Source organism: Gossypium arboreum, chromosome 13 (assembly GCF_025698485.1).
Source record: "Gossypium arboreum isolate Shixiya-1 chromosome 13, ASM2569848v2, whole genome shotgun sequence".
Lineage (NCBI taxonomy): Eukaryota > Viridiplantae > Streptophyta > Magnoliopsida > Malvales > Malvaceae > Gossypium > Gossypium arboreum.
The window spans coordinates 119,670,979-119,680,095 of NC_069082.1; the positions used below are offsets into that span (position 1 = coordinate 119,670,979).

A 9,117-nucleotide genomic window follows, 5' to 3' on the forward strand; every position below is an offset into this window, starting at 1 on the left:
TTGACATTTCAACTGGAGCTCTTAATCTTTAATTTTACTGTAATTTCAATACAAATTGAGTTAGATCATTGTTTATCTAGCTTTCGTTTTTTTTAAAAAAAAAAAATCAGTCTGGTCGGTATTATAAGACAATAATCAACTTTATTGTATCTAACAAGTAATCATATCCGACACTTACCTTTCGATTTTTGTAATAAAACATATAAACATACAAGGAATAAGCAAACGGAAAATGATAAACAAAACAAAAGAAAAAGGCTTTCACTTTATATATAATCATATGCTATACATAATACGAATATTTTTTTTTTTTTTTTTTTACATTAACTCAACATATTCACAGCTACTTGCTCATCAGTCACCCTTGAATCAAAGCAGGCTAGGCTCCAAAAAAAATAAATCCAAAAGCCTGCAACTCCCATGGAGGAGACAAGATGCCATTACTGGAATTTCATCCTCTACTAGCTTGTTCCTTTCTAACATGAATTTTAGTACATGAAAGTTGAACATGGAACTCTAGTAACTATACAATGGCAACTGTGGTGAGGACATTTGGGTCTGCCAAAAATATGCCTAACATCATCCCCGGGCACCAACCAAGGTTTTCTCCTCACTATCTTTACGGTTTACGTATGTTTTCTTTACCAGAATGTCTTCCACTGCAGGAACAGGATTGGGATCCAATCGAACTGGTTTTGGTTTGTAGTTGAAGGAAAGGTCCTTGTTGGCTGCCAATGCCAAAAGCTCCTTCTCATCAAGACCTTTTGTCAGTCCAAGGCTGCATCGATCTGCTGTGTGCCTGGCCAATGCATCCTTGAACTTATGGATCTGTGGAATCATTATTACAATTGTAAATGGAACATGTATCATGATAAAAATTGTGAAAAAAATTGAAAAAAACAACCTATATTATGCCAATGTTAAATAAGATGCAAAACCAGTTGCATCAGCTGAAGAGCAATCTATCTGTCAACAATCTGGAAAATTAAGTGAAAGCAACAAAACCAGTTTTGGTTTCTCATAAGAAGCCGATTCATAACTATTATGCACCGTGCAATGTTCATAAATGAGCACAGAATGACAGATAGGCTGCCCGTTCTCATTCTAATTACTAAACATATCTGAAAAAAATTGTACAAGAAGGGAGGGAAAACATGACTAACCGTTGCATTGGTGCAGCTAAATTGGCATAGACGCCCCTGAGCCCCTCTATAGAACCGGAAGAAAGGCAGCACATGGACATTAAGGGTATAACACATGGATTTGTGCTCCTCATAATTTACCTGAAGAAACTGCAAATCCGGATTCATCTTTGCCAATTGACAAATCTTCCAGATCCCAACATCCAAATTTACAATTAATCCTAATGCAAACAGTACAAATACAAGTATGTAAATTATTATACCTAGTTAAAAAGAGCTCGCAATCACCACAATTAACCCAAATACAAACAAAATAGTATAAGTACATGGAGATGCACAACCATGCAAAACAAAGCACATAAAAACTACGAGTCTAGATCATTATATCTTGGTAAAAAAAGTGCCTTCCAACCACCAAAAACCCAAAAATAATACATGCAGATACACAAATATGCAAAACAAAGTGTATAAAAGCTATAAGTCTATTTTATTATACCTTGGGAAAAAGAGCCCTGCAATCACCACAATTAGTCCAAATACATGGAGATACACAATTATGCAAAGCAAAGTATACAAAACTATGAGCCTACATCATTATAACCTTGGAAAAAAGATCCATGCAATCGCCACAAAGAATCCAAATACATGGAGATACACAAATATGCAAAACAAAGGATATAAAACTATTGAGTCTGCACTATTATAACCTTGGGGAAAAGAGCCCTGCAGCCACCACAATTAGGGGAGAAGAAATCTAATATAACGAGTTTATCACCAGCATTCAAAAGCGAGTCCACAAGGTCTTGTACAGATGCCACTTCTTTCATATTTGGTGGCAGTTCCTTCTCCCACCAGTTTTGAGTTCTACCAATAAGGCCACTTAGCATCTGACTCTATTGAAGAACAATACCAGAAAAAACAAAAGAGAAGCCAAATAGTATTTTTTATTGATCTTTGAAACATATTAAATTATAGGGAAAAAAGACTTTTAATCATAAACCTAATATACTACTAATTATGCTAATGTTTAGTATCATTTAATGAATAGCAAAAACCAAAACCGTTTTATAAATGTATAAGGTTTGATCTTTAGCATGTGAAACCTAAGATAAGAACTAACTACAGAAAGCTTATAAGAGAACATACTTTAAAAAACAATACCCACACTTCTCCAAAAAAGAAGGATCCAGAAATTGAAAAAGAAAAATAAAGTTAATTAAAACCAACCTGTGCTTTGATGGGAAATTGATAAAACCTTCTCTTGTTCACAGTTTTCTTCTCCAAATAGACTACTCTTTGCCCTTTAAAATCACACCTCAAAGCCATAGATTTCATCTTCAAAGAAGTAAATCTACTTTTTTTAAAACAAAACCCAGAAATTCTCTTAGAACAGAATGCACCTCCTCCTTTTTGATTCTTCTTCTGGCTATAGTCACAAGCTGCAAAGAGATTTGCTTTCCCCAAAATCTTAGCCATTGCTTCCTTTTTCTTTCTATTTTTCTCTCGACAAAAACCAAAACCCACATTGAAAAATGAACCCTGTCCCTCCAATTCCCAAAGAAAATCAAAATTAAATAAATAAAAGCAAGAAGAGCTTTTTTGCTGTGTCTATGTCATGTACTGTTTATTCCTTAAAGTTGTTGCCTTTTTCTTTTATTTCTTTATTGGCATTGCCAATTTGGTGTTTCCATTTTCATAATCGTAACACACTGCTAGTTTTTTTCATGGTTATTTTAAGGTGTAACGAACGACTTCAACTGTTGATCTGTTTTCTCTTGACTTGAATCTAACGGTTAATGATGTTTTGTAATGAAAAAGATTTTACATGAAAAAAGAAAAGTGTTGGGGCTTCTTTCTAAGGTTGGCCGCTATTTATGGTTGTCTGGAGATGCATGTAATTAGTGAATTTTTCAACAAGTGGCATTCATTATCCCTAAGATGTTGCATTTTTATAAGGGAAGTTTTCACTATGTTTTTTTTTTCTTTCTTTCTTTCTTTTTATTTTCAATGTTTTCATTTATGTCTGATTATCTTTCTAACATTCACACTATTTTTTTATGACATAATATTAAATTTATCCTTTATCTCTTGTTAATTTGTTTTTAAAAGTTAGATTTAGTTTTTAATTTTTTAAAAATACTTAATTTTATTAAAATGATTAAATTATTATTTTTAATTAAAATATTAATTAAAATATTAAATTTTAAATATCGCAACACATATAACTATCCACTTATAGTTCATGAGAATTTTAATATGTGAGTTAATGAGAAAATTATTGTATAATCCTTTTCAAAATTAATAAAAAATCGATTTAATCTTTTTAATGTTTGATTAAGGTAAAAAATTATATTTTTAGTCTTTTAAAAATTGGTAATTTAATTCAAGCATTTGTAATACAAAATTTTTAATTTTATACTCAAATTTTATAATCTTATCTTGATCTCTTTAAACAAAATTTTTACTTTACTCTTGTTGCCACGCTAATATGGTTAAAAATTAATGTTTTAGTTAACATTTTCGTTGAAAAATGATTTAACACTTTTGAAAGATTGATAATCAAATTAAATAAAAATCAAATTGATAAAAAAATGTAAAAGTTAAAAGCTAAATTTGACATCATAACAAAAATAAAGAATTGACGCTATTGAATACCCTTGATATTGCCAAGGTTTATGCATATTGCTTAAAGTTGTCTATGGGTTGGGTCGGGTTAAATCCTAATAAAATGTTAGACCCAATTGATATGCCTAGGCCCAACCTAAAAAAAGTTTAAATTTTTACCCAAGCCTAACTTGATCCAACCATATTAATTTTATTTTTTATATAATTTTTTAAATTTAATACACCAAACACACTAAAAATATAAAAATAAATATTTCTCAATAAATTAAAAGTATATTTAAAAAAAAGTCTTTATACTTAAATAGTTTTAAAATCAATACAACCTAACAAGTAAATGCCTCTAAAATAATAATAAAATTAACAAAAAGTGAGAAAACAGTAGCAAAACAATAGTTTAAAAAAATTTACAAATTCAAGCCGGGCCGGATAGAAAAACATTAACTAAGGTTAGACACATTTTCTAAACGAGTCATATTTTTGTCTAAATTCATTTTTCGAGCCTAAATTTTTACCCAAACCCTCCGATTTTTCGAGCGGTACTTCATGCTGGGCCAACTCTAAATTAGCAGCAACCTCTTCCAAATTCATATAGCATTTTGTGACTCTATGTTGAAACTGAAATTGCAGCAAAAAATTATGATCCTATCGATGACCGAACGATTACGAACCATAAGCAATAACTATGGTTGCACATTAGATGGTTGCACATTAGAAGGCACCAAGGTATCAGGTCAAACTAGAGCCAGCAACTTTGATGGCATTCCTCTCATCCATCAATCTTCTCAACCTCTGAGCATCTGCAAACCTTCCGGCACCAACAAGGATGTTGGACATAAGAACATAGTCACCTCCGTATCCCCTCTCCAGCTCCATTATCTTGTCCGTCGCCCTTTCCCCCATCTCAACATCACCGTAAAAGCTACAGGCACCTAGCAGTATTCTCCAAACCACTTCATTTGATATCTCACTAGGGATCTCTAGAGCAATCTTTTCGGCTTCTTCCAACCTCCCTGTCCTCCCCAACATGTCAACCAAACACCCATAGTGCTTAATGTCAGGCAAGATTTGATACTCATTAACCATCTTTTTGAAAAACTTGAGCCCTTCCTCAACCAGACATCCATGGCTACAAGCATTCAGAACACTCACAAAAGTGACCCTGTTTGGCTTCCAACCTTCTTGCTCCATCTTTTCAAAACTCTCTACAGCTTCTTTCCCCATTCCATGCATTGCAAAACCAGAAATCAACGACGTCCATGACACCAAATTCTTAGTGTCAGTTGAAATCTCGTCGAAGAACCTCAATGCACTTCCCATGCAACCGCATTTCGCATAGGTATCGATAAGCGAATTCATGACTCGAATGTCAGACACAAGAAACCCTCTCTTCTCTCCATAAACATGAATCAATCGACAAATCTTGACATCTCCAATGTTCCAAACAGCTGGCAAAATAGCTAAGAAGGTTATTTCACTAGGATCAACCCCATCATCCGCAACCATTCTTCGGAACAAACCTAAAGCCTCCCTATGCTGGTTCATCCTAGTATATCCATCAATCATCCCGCTCCAAGAAACAATATTCCTATCAGGCATCTTTTCAAACAAAAAACGCCCGAACTCAACATCTCCTTGCTTAGCCAAGCCAGTTATCATCACATTCCACGTAACACTATTCTTCTCAGGCATTTCATCAAACACCTTTTTACACTCAACCAAACCCCCACTTTCGACATACATGTTAACCAACACTGTTTGCACATAGAGATGAGACTCAAAACCCATTTTTATTTCAACCCCATGGAACTGTTTGCCTAAAGCTAAGTCTTTCAAACTAGCACAAGCTTTAATAAGGAAAGCATAAGAAAAGCTATCAAATTTGAAGTAAAGGTAGAAACTTTGGATTTGTTGGTAAAGAAAGATGGTATCTTTGGGATTTTCACTTACAGCATAGCATCTAAGTACAGCATTGAAGAGCCTAACAGAGTGGGAAAACGAGGCAGTTGTGATTAAGTGAGAGTGAACTTGCTTTGAGACTCTTTGATTTGTTGGGTTTTCGTTTAAAAATGAGAAAAGGTAGTATTTTTTATAGTTTTGTTTATGCTGATGTGAAAGGGAAAGATGGGCTTCGTTTTGTTTAGGTGAAAGGAAAGAAGTTAACGAACGAAAGAACCATACAGAAAATTTAGTTTTGGATGGAAATGGAGAGTTTGTGGACTTCAACATTGATAACCAATGAAAATGTTTTGGTTTCCTATCTTTTAAATCGAAATTTTTACTGAAAAGTTGTCAAAACTCTGTTTATCGTATTCTATCTTTTTCGGGATATGATTTTGAAAGACATCCAATTTGTGGAAAGATTTTAAGGAAAAACAAGAAATTCATTATGGCGCTGAAAATTTTAAGGGTCTGCTATACTTTTTACACAGCTGAGAGTCCAATAACTTTACCACATAAAAACAGGAATTTCTGGAAATTTTCTTGAACCAAGCAATGAAAAATGAAGAACGATGAGAAATTTCAGAACTTTGTTTATAAAATTAATAAATATTACAATCCCAACATTCAAGAGTAAGCAAAGCATTTGCTCTACCCACTACTAAAATAAACAAGAAAAGATTTGCGACCCCTTAGATGGATGGTTAAAGCCATCCAAACGTCGTACAGGTTTTAAAGCCAAGTGTCGACTAATAACACAAGCTTGTACCAAAATTTATGACTAACTGCCTTCAACTTTAAATACACTATTTACAAAGTGTGAATCTGATACAATTTTTCTACAAAAATTTTGATACGTTGCAAATATTTCATCCCAAGTTTTCTCATATATATATATATATATGTTTTAGAATCTTTCTTCTATCCTAGGAATTGAAAATGAGGGCATAGGAAGTAAACTATGGCTGAAAAATGACTGGTTTAGAAAGTTGGATTGAGTCATATCAGATTGAGCGGTGCTCTTAGTATGATTGCAAGAACTGATAAATTTCTTTGGTGGCTCCAAGTAATCCTGATCAATGCTAGAATATGGTCGCTTGAGTTTGTTTTCCATGGCTGGAACTACTGAAGAGGTCAACTGGGGAAGCTTTTGGGGAAACCTGCTGGTGTCACAGACCGAGGCCTGTTCGAAGTTTCGAAAGCCAAATGAAGAAGATTCATATCCAGCTGTGTTGCACTGGTTATCTGCAAGGAAACTACTAAGCATTGAGTAGTCCATGGCATCTAACAGGTTGGAGAAAGAACAGGACTTCTGGGACTGAAGTTTAAGATTACTATTGTTGTTGCTTGAAGGACTTTCAAGAGCTGGTAAAAGGGCATCTTGAATGAACTGTTCTGCTTCGTCTTCCTCTTGGTTTTGATCATTTGTTGCTGTTGATGTTGAAGATAAAGCATGTGATTTATTATAGATGCGGCAAAGAACCCAATCATCCAACTGAAAAAAACACATTCAACAACATAAAAATCAGAGATTTAAACTTATTCCAATGATAGCAAGAATTAATGAGAGCAGATTGGAACTGTGTAAATGCAATGTGAAGGGTATTTTATGCAAGAATAAAGAAGAGGTTTTCTCACCCTCATGGAGCAATCTTTAGACTTGAATGATCTATTATTAGAGTTGGGGTTAGGGTTGTGTGAGAGGCGATATTCATGCATGATCCAATTAGTCTTTATCCCTTTAGGAGGCCTTCCTTTATAAAACACCAAAGCTTTCTTTACACCAATATTGGAATACACTCCACCCCTCCCAGCTGCCATCGAAGATGCAACTATAATCTTATCAGTCCCAGTTGCTTTCCAATACCCAGATCCAGCTGCCCTGTTTGGCCTTGCACCATTAGGGTACTTTCTGTCTCTCGGGCTGAAAAAGTACCATTCTTTCTCACCAAATACAGCTTTATCTGATCCAACAAAAAAAAAAAAAAAAAGGAAAAAAAACATTACCACCATTAAAACAAGCTTTAAACATAACAAGAAGCTACGTTATGATTTATGAATGATTCTTTAGATGATAACATTGAAAGGGTTATTAAAGGGAGTCTCACCTGGTAAGTCCCAGGGATCGAACTTATAGATATCGACGTCAGCGATGATGGAAACAGGGAAAGGTGAGGAACTCAGTTTCTTCATTAGATAATGGAGGATGAGTTCTTCATCAGTGGGGTGGAATCTAAACCCTGGAGGCAAACTTGAATGAGGGTGCCTCATCGTTTAAACTAAAATTCCCCCCTACTATGTTAGTAAAAGAAGAAAAATAAGAGCACTGTAAATGGAAAGGATAAAGCGTTTAAGAGCTCTCAAACCAAACACAGAGGGGCAGAAGAAGAAGAAAGGCATTGAAATTTTTGAGAGGGGAAGAAAGGTTGGCATTTTATGGACGTAGGATTTCTGTCGTCTTGTGGAGAAAAAAAAATATAAAATTAAAACTAAAGCTAAAAAATAAAAATAAAATTGATACGAATATCTCATTTATACAATTCTGTGTTTTAGGATTTATAAACACTAATTCTTTTAAGTGAATCTAATTTTTCTTTGTATCGTACTCACCAAACAATTATTAGTATATAATATGAAATATCAACATCTATATATCCATAAAATATATTAGGATAATTTAAATGAATTTAATTTTAAAATTCTTTTTATGATATTAGCATAAAATTAAATATTATTTTAATAAAAATTAATACAATTTAAATTTTAAAAGGATAAACCCAAACTTTAAATATAAAACGCAAAAGTTACGAATATGATATAACAATAATAAAACATAGTCAAAGAGAGATAGGAAATGTGTAGGAATAATGGCATAGAAAGTGGGGAATGCGGAAGATGATTGGTTAATGGTTTGACATCTCCAAGGAATGGGAAAAGGTGGCGGCTTATGAAGGGATGAGGTTAATTTTCATGACGTCATTCCATTTTTGTCTTTAGTTAATTGCCACGTTTCTTCTCTTCCACATTCCCAATGTCTAGGCCTCTTATCCAAGGTTATCCTATTAAGTTACTCGTAAAGATTTAGTAATACCATCCTTATTTGACTTCATTTATATCCCATCTACAATGCTTCAGACCGATCAGATCATTTATTCTTAGTTCCATCGTTTTATTAAAATTAACAATATCTTCATGAATAAAAACAAAATAATATAAGGTTAATTCAGTTAAAAAAAAAATTAAACAAAGACTTGGTTGATTAAAGTGTACTAGTTTAGTATGCTAATCTCATTCCAAATGCTTCAACTGTAGGATGCAATAAACAAATATTTTCCCTAAAAACCCACCATTATCCACTATTTTTTTATTTAAGAAATTTAATAAGTGATCTCATACCAAATCTAATAGTTAA

At 33.4% G+C, this 9,117-nt stretch overlaps 3 protein-coding genes across 3 annotated transcripts; all 3 read right to left on the reverse strand.

Moving 5' to 3' along the window:
* Positions 1–233: 233 nt before the first annotated feature.
* Positions 234–3,013, reverse strand: LOC108461981 (thioredoxin-like 1-1, chloroplastic). Its single transcript, XM_017761980.2, has 4 exons — positions 2,370–3,013; positions 1,850–2,035; positions 1,164–1,328; positions 234–828 (listed from the first exon to the last, which is right to left on the reverse strand). Exons 1-4 carry the CDS (start codon positions 2,616–2,618, stop codon positions 580–582), a joined length of 849 nt encoding a protein of 282 aa, XP_017617469.1. The 5' UTR covers positions 2,619–3,013; the 3' UTR covers positions 234–579.
* Positions 3,014–4,041: 1,028 nt separating this feature from the next.
* Positions 4,042–6,160, reverse strand: LOC108461776 (pentatricopeptide repeat-containing protein At1g09220, mitochondrial-like). The gene has a single exon (XM_017761710.2). It carries the CDS (start codon positions 5,991–5,993, stop codon positions 4,494–4,496), a length of 1,500 nt encoding a protein of 499 aa, XP_017617199.1. The 5' UTR covers positions 5,994–6,160; the 3' UTR covers positions 4,042–4,493.
* A 125-nt stretch (positions 6,161–6,285) lies between these two features.
* Positions 6,286–8,135, reverse strand: LOC108461777 (NAC transcription factor 47-like). Its single transcript, XM_053024088.1, has 3 exons — positions 7,814–8,135; positions 7,344–7,669; positions 6,286–7,200 (listed from the first exon to the last, which is right to left on the reverse strand). The coding sequence occupies exons 1-3, from the start codon at positions 7,974–7,976 to the stop codon at positions 6,613–6,615; spliced, it is 1,077 nt and encodes a 358-aa protein (XP_052880048.1). The 5' UTR covers positions 7,977–8,135; the 3' UTR covers positions 6,286–6,612.
* Positions 8,136–9,117: the final 982 nt, after the last annotated feature.

Coding starts and splice junctions, on each gene's coding strand:
- LOC108461981 (XM_017761980.2), bottom strand. CDS start 2,618: ATGGCTAAGATTTTGGGGAAAGCAAATCTCTTTGCAGCTTGTGACTAT. Junction 2,036..2,369: donor AATTTCCCATCAAAGCACAG/GTTGGTTTTAAT, acceptor GTTCTTCAATAG/AGTCAGATGCTAAGTGGCCT. Junction 1,329..1,849: donor GCAGGGCTCTTTTCCCCAAG/GTTATAATAGTG, acceptor GGGATCTGGAAG/ATTTGTCAATTGGCAAAGAT.
- LOC108461776 (XM_017761710.2), bottom strand. CDS start 5,993: ATGTTGAAGTCCACAAACTCTCCATTTCCATCCAAAACTAAATTTTCT.
- LOC108461777 (XM_053024088.1), bottom strand. CDS start 7,976: ATGAGGCACCCTCATTCAAGTTTGCCTCCAGGGTTTAGATTCCACCCC. Junction 7,670..7,813: donor CGATCCCTGGGACTTACCAG/GTGAGACTCCCT, acceptor TTGTTGGATCAG/ATAAAGCTGTATTTGGTGAG. Junction 7,201..7,343: donor CTAAAGATTGCTCCATGAGG/GTGAGAAAACCT, acceptor TGTTTTTTTCAG/TTGGATGATTGGGTTCTTTG.